The sequence below is a fragment of the Choloepus didactylus genome, chromosome 2 (genome assembly GCF_015220235.1).
Source record: "Choloepus didactylus isolate mChoDid1 chromosome 2, mChoDid1.pri, whole genome shotgun sequence".
NCBI classification, from domain to species: domain Eukaryota; kingdom Metazoa; phylum Chordata; class Mammalia; order Pilosa; family Megalonychidae; genus Choloepus; species Choloepus didactylus.
Window position 1 is genome coordinate 243,594,211 of NC_051308.1, and position 17,720 is coordinate 243,611,930.

Consider the following 17,720-nt stretch of genomic DNA (forward strand, 5'->3'; position numbering starts at 1 on the left):
AGCCCTGCTGTTATAGCACAGAAGCAGCCTTGGACAATGTGCAAACGAACAGGCATGCTGGGTGCCAATAAAACTTTATTGACAAAAGCTGGCTGGGGGCCGGGTTGGCCCTCGGGCCGTCTTCTGCCGACTGTGCCGATTACAGCTTTACCCGAGTAAATTCACCAGTCCCCCGGGTGTCCAGGCACGGTGCCTGGCACGCGCGAGGCACTGTAAAAACAGGACTCGGTTTCTGGATCCCGTGGCACACTAAGCGGACATGAGCGACATCTGGAAGGCCATCTTCTCCCTTGCTCCATCGCTATGCCTGCCAGGACCTTTCAGAATCCACCTGCGCCATCGATTGTGCACATCATCCCTCTGGCTGGTGTCACCTGGAAATGATCTCCAACATCTTCACACACGTCACCACGTCCCTGTTGGCAACATGGCAGGGGACAGGGCTGCCAGCGGAGCACTAATCAGTTCTCTTTGGGGGAGGCTGATCTGTTGGTGAAAGAGTTGCCCGATGGCTGCTCATTGTCCAGGCCACTTTGCATTTTTTCCAGAAGAACATCCAAGCCCAGGAGCGGATGCCACCTGGAAATGAGGGGGCACGCCTCCACAGCATCCTTCCGTCTGCTCCTTTAGTCACCTTATCGAGAGGGAATGAGGCGGTCTGGCCCTTCACTAGGAGTGAGCCACTGGGCTCAGGGCTCCCCATTTTCTACCTAAGCGCTCGGAGCCAACCTCGTGGCTAAGGTAAGACACACCCCTTGCTGCCATCACCCCAAAACTCCCAGCTTTACCCCAGACAGTGCCCACCCAGCAACCCCAAAGCAAGGGGCCTAAAGTTCTACATCCAGCTGCTTTCATACCAGTAAAAATTAAGAAAAGCCCAAATTAAATGCATTTAAATCTTGACAGAAGTGAAGCTTTTCCTTTGAAAACTCACTGACCAATCGCAGCTAACAAGGACTCAAATTTCTTAATTTTTAACCGCAGCCTTTCCAGTAGTAAGGAGGGTCAACGAGAAAACAGCTTCTTGGGGAACAGGTCCAGAGTGTTCAGAGTAAACGCTGATGTGTGACGTGCTCCTTTCCAGCCAGTCGCCCGCTCTCCAGAAGTACAAACCTGCCTGGAGATGCGCCACCCTCCCCTTCGGAGACCCAGGCATGACGACGGCGAGTCCTGCGTTCACCTTTGCTCCCACTTTGGTCAGGGCTGAGCCCCAGCAAATACTCTCAACTGTGATGCACACGATTAATTACACGGGAAAGGAATACACTGGGGCTCTGTCAAATGTAAGCCTTCTCGGAATCATCCGCTGGCAGTACAAATTGCAGCCTCTGGATTTTATGCCACCTCAACCAATCTTTACTGAGCTGAAGTTTCCGGTGCACGCAGCAGCAGCTGGTATTTGCAACGGCCTTTATATTTTATACTTTGGAAAACGTGTGCACTAACTGCGCTAGGGGTTAAGCGGATGAGGAGCCTGGGAGTTGAAGGGCTGCAAGTCCCGAGGCAGCTGGGGAGGGGTGGGCCAGCCACCCCCACTGGCTCTCCCACCCCGCTGTCCCACAGGGGCAGGTCCCAGGAGCTCAGGCTCATTGGCGCACGCGGCAGACTTTACCGCGTGCCCATGGGATAGGGTGCCTGCCCTCTTCTGCGAGGGGTCGGCCCCGTCTTACCTCATCGGTGATCTGGGCGCCGAAGGTCACCCATGTTCCTGGAAGGAGACACAGAGACTGAAGTTAGGAACCTCCCCGGGTGCTCAGGCTGCACGGGTCCCCAGTGTGGGTGGCGACTCGGCTTCCAGGGCAAGTCTCTGCTCTCTTAAGCCCCCAAACCGAGGTGATGGGCCGCAGGGCAAGCAGCCCACGGGGGGCCTTTCAATTGCTCGCCTGGGGCTCCCATTCGCAGCGCTTTCTGCGGGGACGACAGGGGTGGGCTGGCTGTTGACCGCCTTCCGGAAAGCCATGGAAGGCTGACAGCTGTGTCCCCACCTTGCCGGGACAGGGGGTGGATGTGTTGGGGTGATGGGGATCTTGTGTGCAGCACAGAGGTGGGGGGGCGGCATTTTTGGGGACAGAGCATCTGGCAAAAGAGGAAAACGGGCTAAATCCGACTGCCCTCCCCGAGGGACCGTCAGGTCCAGCTCTGCTATGGAAGCAAAGGAAATGTCTTCCTGGTGAGCCGAGGAGAGGACGGCTCTCTGGTTTTCTGGGGTGGGGCAGAGGGCCTTGTGCAAAGGGTGCCTGGCACCTGCCCTGCAGCCGCCCGCACATCCTCAGCTGAGGCTGCGTCCCTGTTCCCCGTCTTCTCACAGCCCCCCAGGGCCCCTGACTCCTGGTTGCCACGGCCACCGAGCCACCCTGACTCCTGCTGCCTGCACTCCAGGTGCAGCTCCCCACCCAGGGTCGGGGGTGCCAAGTGCTGTGGCCACCTGCTGTCCAAGGGACGGCCCGCGTCACTCTCCCCCAGCCTCCCACAGCTCTGCTCCCAAGGGGGTGTAGACCCAGGGTCCCCAGCACTTACCGAGCCCCAGGCAGGACACCCGCAGGCCAGACTTTCCCAGGTTCCTGAAAAACAGACGCCTGTGAGTGCTTGGTGTCCATGGCAGGGCCCGCCGGCGTGGGCTCTGCTCCCCGTGGCTCCCGGTGCCCACCCACACCCCTCCTGTGCCCCAGTGCCCCGAGGGGCATGGGGGACCCCGAGAGAGGCCTGCTGCCCTCCCCAGGGGTTAAACAGCCCCTCCCCCAGCAGGACATAACCCTGTTTCTGGGACCCGGCTGTGCCCGAGCACCTTCTCCAAAACAGACAGGTCCTCTGGGCACGGAGGCTGCCTTGTTGCATGGGCTAAAACATGGTTAGTTTAATGCCTTGAGGTGCCACCCAGGGGGCAACCTCTTGCTAAGAAGCTTTTTCCTTGCTTGTATTTGAAGCATCACGTTTGTGACTTTGTGTATCTTTTACTCCCGCTTGGAGGAAAGGGGTAGGGAAGCTCATCCCCTTCCATCTGAACCCCATGTGCTGTCTCTCCGCTTCCCAGACGAGGGACGCCCACGGCGGAGGCGTGTGGGGGAGGCGAGAGCTCGTGGAGGGCGCTGGTTCCCGCACGAGCCCGAGGACCAGGCCCACTCGGCTGGGCGAGATCCAGAGCTGACCCGCATCCTGGGAGGTGCAGCAGTGGCCGGACGGCTGCCCCGGGCTGCCCAGAGGCCTGTCACGGGCTCGCTGAGGACCGCCGGGTGGGCTCCTCCAGGTCCCACCCCAAGGCTGCAGCCAACGTTAGCCCATTCCGGGGGGTCGGTCTCCCTCCTGCTCAGCCTGCGCTGCCTCTGTGCCCGGAGTGGGCAAGCACCCTGCTGTCGGAGCCACCAGCAGGTCGGGGCGGCAGGCGGCTTCGTTTTCTTGCCAGTGCCATTGGAGGACACCCCGAAACCTGCCCGGGGAGTGGAGGGGCCGGGGTTCGCCCCAGGTGGTTGACCCCGAGCCGCGCTCCCTCCACGGCGACACAGCCCCTTGTTCACGGGGGAGACAGGACGAGGTCTGCCCAGGATGGTGACACCGCTAAGTGGCGGCAGGGGTGGTGGTGGCCCCGAAACACCTGGGGTCAGATGCCACCTCCCGTCCGTGGGCCCCGGCTGCCAGGTTTCAGGGCAAAGGACCAGGCCTGGCACGGCTCCCTCTGGGCAGCGAGGGGTCAGAGAGGCGTGGGGGCCCTCAGAGGGGTGAACCCCAGCCTCCTGCCCCAGCACCCCCCTGGGGCCACCACACTGTGCCCTTCGGTGGGTGTTGAGCCTGTGCTGTGCTGTCCGTCTGTCCCTTCTCTACCCAGCCCCTCCCCTGGGGAAGGCGGCATGGGGCTCGAGCCTTAGTCTGGCCCACCCCTCCCTGATATGAATTCACGCCAACCCTCCACTGCCTCAGTTTCCCTGGTTACAGGTCCCTGGACCCCACCTGGATGGGGTGGTTGTAGGGGTGAGGAGAATAGATTACTTGTAAGCAATTTGAAAAAATTTAACATTACCCAAATTTAAGATATTAAAAATTTTCCAGCTTATCCCTCCCTCCCCTTCTTTTCTTAAGACTAATTTACTGGTTTAGGGGCATCTTCTAAGGCCCAAGTTCCCTCCATCTTTCTTTGCCATCTTTAGCAGGTTGACTTATCCTTTTGCGCTGATTGTCCTCATGATCGTGAAATGGCTGCCACAACTCCAGCCATCACACACAGAGGACAACATTCAGAGGTGGAAAAAGGGTTGGTGCTGTTTCATGACTATTTTTTTCGATTTAAAAAATTTAAAATACAATATATAATTTCCCATTTTAACTGCTTTCAACCATACAATTCAGTGGTGTTAATTATATCCACAATGTTAATTACCACCACCATCCATTACCAAAACTTTTTCATCACCCGAAACAGAAACGTCGTACCCAGTTTGAAAGAAGTTTAACGTGTCATCCAAATTTACGGTATTTCTAAATTGCCCAGCTTTCTTTTCAAAAGTTCAAATTTCCAATGAAAACCCCTAGCTGCCAGCCTAGTGGTTCTGACAGGGAGACCTGGAACTTTTCCCTAAATGAGAACCTAATAGCAGCCGGCTCCTGTTTTGGGAAGGGACGCCATCTTGGGGAGTGCCAGGGGACTGAGCCAGGTTCTAGGACTCTGGGTGTGGTAGGTAAAGGCCGGGTGCCTCAGTTTCCCTGTCTGTAGAATGAGCTCTCACGGGGTTGTGGTGAGGATGAAATGAGCTACCGCATGGAAAGCATCAGAGCAGAGCTTGGGGTAGAGGGTCACGGGACTGTGGCTACGTGTCTTGCCACCAGAAGGGCAGGTGCCCGAGAGAGAGAGAGAGACAGCCCACGGGAGGGGGTTCCTCTCATCAGGGCGGAACCCAACGCTGCACAGCTGCATGTCCAGGGGGACAGACAGGCTTCTGCGACAGACAGGAGGCTGGCGGCCTCTGTCCAAGGCTGAGAAGCGACAGCCCTCGCCTGCTGGTCTGGGCGGTTAACGGAGAGAGGCAGTGTTTGCTCTCGAAGTCTCGTCTGCTCCCGGTTGGGTGGGCGCGAAATGGACCCGCTTCCCCAAACGGGCCGGGAAGGCTGCCGGGCAAGGGCGGGGGCCCGGAGCATCTGGCTCTCCCGCTGCCCCTCTGCCCACTGCCCACGGGAATAATTTCACAAAAGTAGGTCACTGCGCGGTACCGCCATTACCCTGAGCAAGCTGTTTCTCTGTTAAAATGCCATTCGTTCTGCTGTCAGCTGCCAGGCCACGGGAGAAGGAAGAGAAGGGACAGGCACCTCCGGGCTGAACCTTTATGAGTACAGCTTCTCGAGGCGGGGTGGGGAGCTCCGCAAATTATAGCCCTGTCCGGACAGGGGTGGGCAACTCGCTGCCACTCAAAATTTGCAAAACGCAAAAACAGTGTCCTACAGATCTCCACGGTTCCCCCTCACCCAATTAAAACCCAGCATAACAATAATATAGCTGGTCAACATCTCGAAACCCGAATAACCCTGGTCTTCATTAATTTGCCTCATTTTGCTCCAGCAGTCTGGAAAAATGGCTCATGAGGACTCAGTGATGCAGGCTTTGGCTGGAGGAAAGCCATGACACCGTCACACAGGCACTGAACTAAATGCGGCACGGCCGGCTCTGGGGAAGGGCTGGAACTGGAGGGCGCTGGCAAATTACAGATTCTTTTTTAAAACAGAAGTTCAGTGTCTTTATCTTTACCCATCCGGCAGAGGGTAAAACGTGACCGGGCAATGGGAAACAACGTCACCTTGATTAGCTGGTTGCAAGAATAAAGGAGACAGGAAGGCACTGGGGACATTTCCTGGTAGGCATCATGCCTGCCTGTCTGCTTGGGGTGAAATTATGTTCCCCAAAAGGACAAGTTCAAGTCTAAACCCTGGTCCATGGAGGTGGCTTGGCTTGGAAATGGGGTCTCTGAAGATGCGATGGGCTCAGATGCAGCCACTCCGGCTGGGGGCAGGCCCTGATTCCATACGGCTGGTGGCCTCATCGAAAGGGGACACTCGGACACGGGGACGGATACAGGGGAGGGGCCACATGAAGACAGAGCAGGCAGCCTGGGGAGGCCGAGGATCACCAGCAGCCACTAGAAGCTGGAAGAAGCCAGAAGGCCCCCCAACTCCAGGCTTCAGGAGAGCCCGGGCCCGCCGACGTCCGAGGCCTCTAGAACGGTGAGAGACCAGGCCTCTGTGGTTTTGAGGCTTCTTGTTTGCAGCACTTCGTTAGGGCCACCCCAGGACGCTAAGACACCGTCCATGGTAACGTGTCACGCTGCGTAGTCATCACCTATTTGCACGTCCGCTGCACCCAGACCCCAGGCCCCCAAAGGACAAGGCAGGCAGCAGGGTCACGGCCAGGTGCACCCAGCGGCCTCCTGGCCCGGGGCCCGGCGTTGGGAAGGCGAGGAGGGCAGAGGGTGGTGCTGGGATCAGGCCTGTCTGTGGTCCTTGCGGCCCCTTCTGCACGATGTTGTGGCCCTGGGATAGTCACTGTGGGCGACTCCATGAGGCAGGAGCTACGGGATCAAGGAGGAGCTGAAGGTGCCTGACGGGTCACAGCCTGGGTCCTGACTTCCGTTCCGGCTGCCGTGGAGGACAGACCCCACAGGGCATGGACCCGCCCTCCCTAGCACCCCTGAGGAAAGCTCACCAGGCCTCCTGCCATGTAAGCTCGACTCCTCCACTGACGCACAGGGTCCCGCAGCTGGGGGGTGGTGGGCCTGGGGTTTCACCCAGGGTCCTCAGACTGCAAACCCAGCAGCCCGACAAGCACCTCACTGCACGGCCCTGCCTCTGACACGCACTGCCGCCCCCATGCACACACACATGCGTGTACACAAGCACACATGGACACGTACACAAAAGCATACACTTACCCATGCAACATGCACACGTGTTACAGCACACATATGAGCTCATGCATACAACACACACACAGCACACAGTCCATGCAACATGCACAAAAGCAAACGAAACACATGCACACACATGCATGCACACCCACAATTGCATGTGTGCACACTCAAACACACATGCAAAGATGTGCATACACAGAGCATACACGCTCTCACGATCACACACATGCACATGCACACACACTGACCTCAGGCACTCGGGGTCTGTGAGATCTACTCAATGGCTGTCAGGAGGGAAGTCACCTCGGCAGCCACACTTCCCGTTTACACGATGCTTTATGTCTTACAAGTGGCCGCACGTGTATTAACCATTTGATGATCCTAGGGTCGACTCACAAGTTGCAGTGGAAAACAGGTATCGAAACCTCCCCCCACAAAAGAATTCTGTTTACACCTAGTGTTTGCTCCCCACCTAACAAAGATAGAAACTCCCACAGCTTCTAGAACAGAGAATTCCATCTGGATTGTCTTCAGCAAGCCTTTTACCCCAGAGGTTCATTAAAGAATGTCACAGCCTCCCCGAGGACCCCAGAAAGGAAGGGAGAGGAGCCTGGGTGCAGAAGGACTCAGAGTTACTTGAAAATTCCTCACTGAGGAGGCATCGGGCTTCGATGAGACAACTCTCTTACACGAGGGCTGACTTTCAGGCGTTGGATTTGGGGAGAGTGAAGCTGTACGCTGCAGTTCTTAGGACGGATTCCTCAATACTTGACTTGGCACCAACAGCAGCCACGCACCCCACTATCCTTGTGGAGCACAACTAGAACTGCCTGCGGCTTTTTTGAAGCTGTTGGGTGAGACTGCAGTCCCTGGAAGCTGAGACCTAGCTGAGCTTTCCCAGCTTGGGCAGATCAGGTATTGTAGAGACGTCTGTTTCCCCACAGCATCCATTCTCCAAGCGCTCGTCAGAGAGCCAACGGAAGGAAAGAAAAGCCAGACCCCGCGGGGCAGCCCTTGATGCTGCCCCCCATGAGGCCCCAACTACAGGGCTGGGACCCTCCCCTTTCAATCACTGGTGCGTTCGCCGAGCATTTGAGCGTGGCCTGGGCCGGGCCTTGGGGGGATGCGGGGAAGGTCTCTGCCCCCAGATGCTCGAGCCAGGCCCCCTGGCCACATCCAAGCCACAGCGAGAGGACCCGGCGCCTGGTGGGGTGCCCGGGGTGCCGTGTCAGAGGGCCGGTCCTGCCTGCTAGAGAGGAGTCCAGCCCTGGGCTCGGGCTCAGGCTGGGGAGCCTCTTCACCGAGTCTACTGAGCACCAAACGTAAGCCCCCCTGGCCTCGTGGCACACAGCCACCCAACCCTCCGCTCCCGCCGCCCCTACCTGTGCTTCATCCCGGGCTCCTTCCCGCTGGCGTCACCGGTGCCCGGGGGGCTCTGTGCGGACAGCTGCCCCAGGCTGCGGGCCACCACGGCCACGGTGCAGAAGCGGCCGCGGGTGCCCGGGCTGGGGCTGCTGGCTGTGGGCCGGCCCAGCCGCTCCTCGGGGCCCCGGGCCTTGAGGCTGTGCTCGGAGCAGGCGAACGACACCTGCATGGCCCCCCTCCTTCAGAGTTCAGAGGTCATCTGTCCCCCAGAAGCTGCTCCCTGACCGGAGAAGACTGGATCCCAGACGATGACCCGTCCGCAGGGCATTCCCACGGCAGCGAGGCTGTCCAAGGCCAAGTGAGAGCCGGAGCTGTCTCCAGGGGATGGGGATCGAATTTCCAAAAATGAACTAGAAAAGAACTTGTCGAAGGAGACTGCAGAGTCGAGGGTGAGGCACTGTCGCTTTCCGCACCCCCACCTTGCGGGTGGGCTCCCTCTGCTGCCCGAGGCCCCAGCCCAGGCTGGAGCTGCCCCCGCCACGCTGTCCCTGTCCGCAAGAGCCCGGCAGGGCTGGCTGGGAGTTATTTCTGACCGACGAGAAGCATCTCCTTCCTTGAACAGCAGAAGGGAGGCCCCCCTGGGTGCCCCTTGCTGCTGGCTGTGCCCAGGGTGGCTGCCCGGGAGCAGGTGCCCCGGGGAGGGGGCCCGGAGGCCAAGGGGGCTGCACTGACCGTCCCCCTGGTGGCGCTGGCTCGGGAGGCCTTGGCCGGAGCAGCTGCTTCTCCAGGCTTCACCGAGTCTCTGGAGGGGCCTGGCGATGGGCTCCGGACCCCGTGGGCTGTTGGGGCTTCCACAGCGTCAGTTAGGTGACCAGGGAGAGGCCCAGGAGGCACCAGTGATTCAGTATTAATGAGGCAGGACGTGCAGGCGCCTGCCCTGGCCGGCGGAGCGGGAGGCGGACGCGGCTGCTCAGGGCTGCTCGGCTGGGGCTGGGGGGTGCCCAGTGGGCAGGGCAGGGGCGGGGGCACGGGGTGGCGGGGGGTGGCGGGGGGCAGCTGGCTGGGCGGCTGGGCTCTTACGAAGCCGGCTCGGAGCGGCGCCAGGCTGGCTCGGACAGTGTCGCTGGAGCAAACGCACGCCCTGCTCCACCCACGCGTGGTTCTTTCCTGGGCAAGTGCAGCTTCGCAGAGAGCTCGGTGCAGGGAGAAGCCAAATCACCAGAAACATGGGGGAGAAACGATTACTCCGGCTTCATGGTAATGACACAGATGACCAAGGGGGGAAACCCAGGGATCAAAGAGGGAGATGGGGCACATTCCAGCCCTCGGCACGGTACTTGGTTCACAGCACACATTAGAGAAGTGCTTTCCGGATGAATGAGTGAAAGAGTGAATGAGTGAATGAATGAAGCCCTGTCTCTTTGCCCCATCCTCCTCAGCACCCTTTCTCACACTCATGGGCTCAGGACCAAGGGGGAGCAAGGCTCTCCCCCTGGGGCAGAGCTCAGTGGGGTTCCCTGAAACCCAGAGAGACACCCTCATTGCCAGGAGGAGCTTGCTTTGCCCGCTGACACTGGGCATCCAACTCACGCCTGCAGGGGGGTCCTGGTAAACACTGCCTTTAGGGTCCCCTCTTGTCCTGTGGAAAAGAACACTGGACAGGGAGGCAGGAGATCTGGGGTCTGGCTTAGGCCCTGCTGCTGACCTGTGTGACCACAGGCAGGTTTCCTGCCCTCTCTGGGCCTCCACCTCCCAGCTCAGCCCTGCCAGCCCACTCCACCTGCTGGCTCTCCATGCAGTGCTCCGACAGCACCCAGAGAAAAGCCCTCCAGAGAGGTCCATGGCAGACAGACTTGCTCTTGACTCCCATCGGCCTTTTTGGCTTAGAGGTTAAGAACGCAGCCTTGTGCCAGTCACAGCCTCCCTGCTCCAAGCCTCTGTGTCCCTGGTGTAAAAGGCCCTTAGAGGGTCGCTGTCAGGTCAGACGATGCATGAAGAGCTCTCAGGCCACGGCCGTCCTCGACAAGGGATCCCAAATGGTGTGTGGTCTAGTAATTATTCCACACAAAGGAATGACTTTCTAATGGTGGAAGTCTGGGTAACAGCAATAGGCCCAGGGGTAAGTCTCCCCCATGACGGGGAAGTAGGAGCCCAGGTGGGTGATACCTGGACCCTGGGGAGGAGGGTCCAGGGGGAAGAGCTGTGCCTTTGCCAAGGATGCCCAGGCAGGCCTGGCCACCACCTACAGTCCCGCTGGAGAGGCCACACCTTCCTGCCCTCTGGGACCCCTGCTCGGGGGCTTTTTGGACGGTACAGAGAGGGGCAGACGCCAGCGTCCCAGCTTTCCCTACATATGCAAAGCCAGACCAAGTGGAACCAGCTCAGACCAATATCCGATGGGATCTTTAAATACCACCCCACCCCCACCTCAACCAACCACTTCCCTGTTTGCAAAACCAATGGCAGCCGTCGGGTCCACACATGTCTGTGCTCCTCCTGGGTGCCGGCACTGTGGTTCCTGCCCTCACGAGGCCCTCAGTCCAGGGCAGGTGCTGACCACCAGCCAGGACATCAGGGAGCTGGTGACAGAGTCAGTCACCACGAGCAGTGAGGTGTCACTGCCTCCCCGGCGTGACCCGGCAATCCCAAGCCCAGGTGATGCCCAGAGAACAGAAAACACAAAAACGGGGACACCCACATTCACACAGCACCACGTGCAAGAGCCAAAGAGCGGGAATGACCCCAGTGTCCATCGGGGACAAATGGACCAGCAAACTGTCCCTCCACACAAGGGACTATCGCTAAGCCGCAGGAAGAGAGGAAGCACTGAGACAGGCCACGGCAAGGACGAGCCTTGGAAACAGATGCCGAGTGAAAGAACCGACGCAGGACCGCGTGTTGTATGATTCCATTTATATGAAATGCCCAGAAGAGGCAAATCCGTGGGGATGGAAAGCAGATTAGTGGTCGCCAGGGCCCGGGGGGTCGGAGGGAGACGCCAGCCACCCAAGCATGAGCGACCCCTCCCTCCGCCAAGCGTCACCCACCAAGTCCCCCGAGGTTTCCGTGTCCCCAGGGGTGCCCACCTGTGGGTGTTCATCTTTGCACTTCTGCGACCAATGTCCCAGCACAATGTCCCGCACCCAGCAGGCTCTCACCAGATACGGGCCGCGTGCACCAAGGGAAGGCAAATCACATCCTTGATTGTACCAAGAGACCCAGGCGGCACTGGGCCAGCACCCACTCAACATGGCACGCGGGTCACTGTTTCACACGGTGTTTCTCAAATGAGAATCGGGCCAGAAATTTCTCTGTGGGCCTCAAAGCCAGGCACACTGGGCTTCTGCTTTGCTGGAAACACGGGCTAAAACTCCCAGCCCCTCTCCGGTAACTGTGCCCGTCCTGGAGGGGGTGGCGTGCCGGATGTTATTTTTACTACTGGAGTTATTTTACTAATCCACCCTTTTGTCCCATTTGCTGTTTTTCTATGTTTTTAAAATTCCATCATAGCAGATTAATTTAAGTGAGCCACGTACAATCCTTTTTGGAAATGGGTGAGGTGGGGGAAAATGATTTTTTTAAGCGAATTCAGGATGATTTTGGTCTTGTGCACATTTGTCTGCATCATAACCTCTGCAAATGGGTGGTACATGCAACTGCACATCCACCAGTGGTTCTCACCTGGGATGACCGTCCCTGGGGGCCTTGGGCCGAGTCTGGAGAGTCTGATGGTCACAACTGGGGGTGCTACCGCCATCTAGTGGGTGAAGGCCAGGGGTGCTTCTGGGCCCCCCACAGGGCACACGAGGTGGAGGAGGAAAAGGGGAAGGAGAAGAAAGGGCTGCGGCTTCACCTGTGTGCTCGGCCCCCCACCAGCAAAGCCCACGATCTGCCGGCAGCTCCTTCAGTGTGAGAAAGAACAGGCCTCAGGGCCGAGCCAAGTGCTCCCTGTTTCAAGGCTGTCACCCAGGACATCAAAAGACAACTCCACCCACAGAGAGCGAGCGCCCCTGTCTGATGCTCAAAACCCCGGGGCACTGCCCTCCTCCTCACCCCGGCTTTCCAAGGCTTGCACCCTGGGGGAAGAGTCTGGGAAACTCAGATTACTCAGACAAAAGGGCTGCCCAGCCCCCGTTCTCCCAATTGGGTCTTGGGGGGCAGGTGCAGTGTTGCACACAGTGGGACTCAGGAAAGGTGGGCTGAGGGGACGTGGCAGGATGAACAAACACACAGGGCTGCAGAGCACAGGGCAGACATCCCTGGAGCCACACTGGCACACATCAAAATTGGCTGTGCAAGCTCTGCCCAGCGGGACGGTCTGAACACTGTGCACAGCTTCCTACAATCTAAAACAGGTTGCAAAATTCACAAAAAGACCAGCCACATGTTTTCATTGCCCAAACTCCTATGTAAATGATGATGCCCATCCTGAAATGCCCATCTCTTCCCTTTTACCTTCAATGGGTTTTGTGGGGGCCCCTAGATGGTGAGTCTGACAAAGGAGGGGGCACAGCACCTGGCCAGGCACAAATCTGCCAGATGAAGGAGCTGTGCCCCCGACGTGCTGCTGTGGGGGTGAGGGGTGGCTCCAAGGAGGAGAGTGAGTGCAAGAGCTTTGTCCTCCATAACCAAAGACAGGGTGTTGGGGGGGGGGTCACTGCTGCTGTCAGCCTCCCCTCCTGGACCCCTCCCCACTGCGGGCGTCCCTGATCCTGGGGTCCGCTGCAGTCCGTGCTCTATGGAGAGAGGCCCCAGAGCCTGGTGAGCACGTCTGGCAGCGAGAGGCCCAGCGGCTGAGTGACATTTCCTGCCTAACAGACAAGAACCGGGAGCCACCTCTCCCCTGGGGGTGGGGGCGGGAGTGGGAGCCCACCCTGTGTCCCACGCGGACGGCAATGCCCTGGCCAGGGAGGGACCCAGCGGTGGCCTCCGCCTCCTGCCTGGGGACCCCACACAGCGGCAGCCTCAGCACTGATTCGGAAGCTACCCTGCAGGCCTGGTCGCTCCTCCCTGTGGTCTGCTGCTAGGGTCACCCTGTTGGCAAGCGCCTGCCCCCAACATTTCGCTCCATGGGGCATGGGGGGGCTCCCCTAGGATGCCTCAGACCCCACTCCAGAGCCTCAGGTTCGCGAGGAGGTCCCCCCATTACAGACGTTCCGGGGGGGCAGCAGCCTGTTACTGGAGCTCTGAGGTTCCTTCTGCAGCGCCAGGGCCCGGGCTGTCGCCCCCTCATCTCTCCCTGGCCCCCCACCCAGCCGTATCGTGACAGCATCGTCTTTTGGTTGTCTCTCCTGGAAGGGAGCTGAAGCTGCACCCCGGAAACTGCCGGGTGACGAGGCCACCCTTCCCTCTCCTGGCTCCCCAGGTGGTCTGACCTGGGAAGGAGGCGGGCAGGCAGACAACGCGGGTTGGGGGCACTTCTGAGGTGAGGAGGGACCCCTCCCCGCCCTAATCAACAGCCTGGCCCTCTCCTCTCTCCGTCCTGCTCTCTCTCGCCATCCCATTCATCCTCTCGCCTCCAAGCCCTCTGTCTGCTGATGACTCCCAGTGGGTGTTGCCAGTGGGGACTCTTCCCTGAGACCCAGGCCCCTGTATCCAGCCCCCTCCTCCCCCCTGGACACCTCATCCGCTCCTTGCTCCCCAGCCCAGCCGTCTCCACACCTTCCCAGAGGAACAAACGCCATTCTTCTAGCTTTTTAGGATAAAGACGTAGTGTCCTCGTCTCTGCTTTCTCCCACACCCCACATCCAATCCACAAGCAAAATTTTGCGGTGCGACACCCCAACTATGGTGGATTCTCATTATGTGCGGTAGTGATGTCCTTACAAAGTTGCAAACACTGAATTAGCGAATTTGCTTCTTGGGAAACACAAGGTTAGCTCCCCGCGAGCCCGTTTTCATGTTCATCAACCAATCAGCCCGTAACCTTGTTTTATGTGTGCTTCTGTTTAAAGGCTCCTTATCTAGCACGTAGTACTTAATCACCAGTACTGAACTCATGGCTGACAGCACTGCAACTCGGGCCTCAACAAAGCTTCTCTAACACGCAGATTTTCTCCACGAGGCACATCACGCCTTACTGCACTCAGCACCGGACAGCACTTCAGCGCATGCTCGGGGCCGTGTTAAACAGCAAAACCACCAACAAAAAGCCCCAAAATGTGAAAAACGTCAATACCGCGAAGAGGACGCTTGCTTACAGGATGAGAGCTGACCAAGAGGCGTGCCCGTCCCCAGCGGGGCCCGGGGGCTGTTGTCACGGCTCTGAACATCTGTGAATGACTGAAAGTGCTGAGTGTTGACTGCAGTTACAAACAAATTTTAGCAAATAGGTGAACTCACAGACACAGACCCTGCAAACAACGAAGCTCGACTCTGAGCCCGAGTCCGGCCCCCTCTCGCCGTCCCCACCACGACCTGGGCTGCCCCCCGCCGTGGCCGCCTGCCGGGCTCGCTCCCCCAGTCAACTGTCCGTGCAGCAGATGCGCTCCTGAAACCCTCCCTGCACCTGCAACTTCTCTGCCTCAACCCCCAGAGGAGGCCACGCTGGAGGGGAGGCAGCGCCTCGGAGACCCCAGGCCCCAGGCTGGGGACACAGCCCACGGTGAGCTGGCCTCAGGGGGGACAGGAGGGACCTGCTTCTCGAAGGCACCACCCCAGGCACACCCTCAGCGTCTGGTAACAGGAGAGGAGCCTCTGGGGCGGCTCATCCCAGGCAGAGTAAATGCTGTTGTCCCCCCTCCAGCTTCCGGTCCTGGGAGGGCTGGCTCTGCCCCCCTGCTGCACGGAGGTCCCCACTGAGTCCCCCCTAGGGCCTTTGAGCCTCTGCCGTCTCCCAGAGCTGCCCGCTCAACCCTCCCCTCCCCAGGGGCTCTTGGGGAGCCACTTCCCCGGCCCCATGAGAGCCAGGCTCGCTCCACCCCGGCCCCCTAGCTCCCCAGCCCTGCCTTACTTTCCTCGGTCACACTTACCACCAGCCACCCACCACTGTGGCCAGCTCCCGGCCCATTCCGCCTCCAGAGGGCAGAAAAGGCAGTCGGCTCCTCTCCTGTCGCATCTCGTGGATGGCAGGATGTCCATGTCCTAATCCTCCAGGGACCCGTGAAGACGCACCGTTACGTGGTCAGCCGGCTGACCTTGAGACGGGAGGTTATCCCGACGTATCCGGTGGGCCTGATGTGGTCACGCGGGTGCTTCTGGGGGAGCGGGGAGGAGGCTCCGTCACGGGGAGACTGGATGCTGCGCCGTGGGCTCCGAAGACAGAGACGGGGCCATGAGCCCCGAGGCTGGACCAGGCCAGGAGCAGACCCCCAGGGCCCCCAGAAGGAAGGCGGCCCGGCTCAGGCTGTGATGTCAGCCCCACGAGACCAGAGGTGGAGTTGTGAACCACAGAACCACAAGGTGACAGATCTGTGTCGTTTTAAGCCACGCAGTTTGTGTTAATTCCGAGTCCAGGGTAGCCTCTGGCCCGTGGCACAGGCCATCGGTGTTGGTGAACGGGTGATGATGCCGGGGCCAGCGGGCCACACTGCCTTGTGGGTGTACCGCCGTGCATTGCAGCACAGCCGCAGCAGTGAACGCATTTCTGGAACTCTGGATGGGTCCTCTCCAAACTGCCAGGCCTGGCAGCCCACACCCCACCCAGCAGGTGCCGCCGTCACTGGCCCTCTCCATGGGGCTGGGTGCCCCTGATGCCCCTGACACTAGCCTGGGCTCTCATCCCCCCAGGGACGTGCCTCCTGGGGAGCAAGGACACGCTGCTGAATTAATATGGCAACAAACCTACAGTCAGGACACACAGCGACTCAGACTTCTTGCCCTGCCCTGCTGGGAAGCCCATGGCTGAGGGCCTTGCCCCGGAGACCGGGGCTCCCTGCTCCCCTGTCCGCACTTCAGGAGAAACTACCAAGGGGCGCCTTCCAGGTCTGCTTTTCCAAGCCAAGGAAGCAGCAGAAAAGAGGCCCGTCTTACGGGGGAGTATTCTGGAAGGCAGATTAAGACAAGACCACTCAATACCAACAAGCCAACACTCAGAGGGGCCTGGAATGTTCTGGGTGCTGGGAACGGGGCACAGACGGGCCAAAGCAAAGCCATGGGGATGGCAAGGAAGACAGTGCAACAGGACAAAGGGCTCGATCTGGCCCCGTGCCGGTGCTTCTCCAGACGGGGCCGTCAGGACTTCTCTTTGAGGGTCTATCTAAGACCTGAATGATGGGAGGGCGCCGGCTGTGAGCATCTGGGGGCCCCACCTCCAGGCCGGGGGGACAGAAAGCTCCAGACCCGAGGGTGAAATGTGCCCAGCACGGTCCAGACCTAAGAGGAAGGTGTGCGTGGCGGGAGCATCCGAGGGGGCGGGAGAGGGTCCAAGGTGCAATCAGAGGCAGGCAGGTTTGGGTTTACTCTGGTGCTGTGGGAAGACTGATAACCGGCCAGCAGGACGTGGGCCCAGACCGGCCCGTGGGCTCGGCTGCTGCCCCTTCTCAGGACGTCTCTCTGGACCCTTCCATCGTACGGCCAGCGGGGACGGAAGGGGGAGTCCTGAGGCTTTTACAGGGACTGTCTGGGTTTTAGAAATTCAAGTTATGTTTTTCCCTAAACAGCAAGAGTTGAGGAGATTTTAAAAAAAGGGGGTGGGGGGAGGAAGCTAACAAGAAAGCTTTACCCCCCAAGCTGCAGGCTCAGCTTAGCTGATAAAGCTGTGCACCAGGCCCGGCAGAGCTCTCTCCTCGCTCCACTGAACAGCACTTATCTAATGCCATTATCTTTTTTATATATGAATTTTTTTTCCTTTTTAATATTAATATTGAAGACCAAGTTTTCTGAGTCCTGGCTCAGCTGCTGATGGAGAGGTGTTTCCCCAGAAGGGCATTTATCTGGGGTCTTCAATAATTGGCGGTGGTAGCCACAGAGCCCCCCATTTCCAGATAGCAGACAACCCCCTGTATGCAGCGAGATGAAATTTGCTAGATAAAGGACGGGCCTTATGGGTGTGAAAACCTTTGGCCCATCAACTGCTAAAGGAGTGAGTAGTCTTCTCATCACCTTCCACCTTGGGAAGCAAGTTTTCAGCACCCCAAGTTAGTTCAGAGCATTTCAGACCATGACACAGACATTTTCCTTGAGGCCTCGGGAAAATGTGATACGTCTCCACCCACTGTGCCCAATCACCCTGCCTGTGCTGGGGGCTGAGGCCCTGTAGGGAGGGGCCCGATCTGGCAGCCGCCCGCCTTGTCACCCAGCGCAGACCCCTGCACCCTCTTCCCTCCAGGCAAACATCGTGGGCCTCAGATCCTTGGCCGGGAGGCTCCTTCCCACATCTTCAAACGGTCCCCTTCAGATGGCTCAGCTCCAAATGCGCCTGCTCCCACCGGCTGTCCCCCGGCCTCCCCTCACGGCCTTCGGAGCAGCCGCTGCTATCGGAACGCACGCGTGTCCGCGTCTGCTTGGTTTCTGTCTGCCCCCCACCCCCCG

At 59.1% G+C, this 17,720-nt stretch overlaps 1 protein-coding gene across 5 annotated transcripts in view; it reads right to left on the minus strand.

Annotated features, from left to right (window-relative positions):
- Positions 1-17,720, minus strand: part of KCNAB2 (potassium voltage-gated channel subfamily A regulatory beta subunit 2) — an 84,368-nt gene that overhangs the window by 21,978 nt on the left and 44,670 nt on the right. For 4 of the 5 annotated variants that reach the window (XM_037828678.1, XM_037828679.1, XM_037828680.1 and 1 more), the window contains 2 exons: positions 2,518-2,561; positions 1,671-1,708 (listed from right to left, as the gene is read on the minus strand). In XM_037828678.1, the coding sequence (XP_037684606.1) occupies positions 1,671-1,708; positions 2,518-2,561 (82 nt within the window). Of the gene's footprint in view, positions 1-1,670; positions 1,709-2,517; positions 2,562-8,266; positions 9,164-17,720 lie in introns of those variants that run through there. The other variant, XM_037828676.1, reaches the window with a different exon arrangement.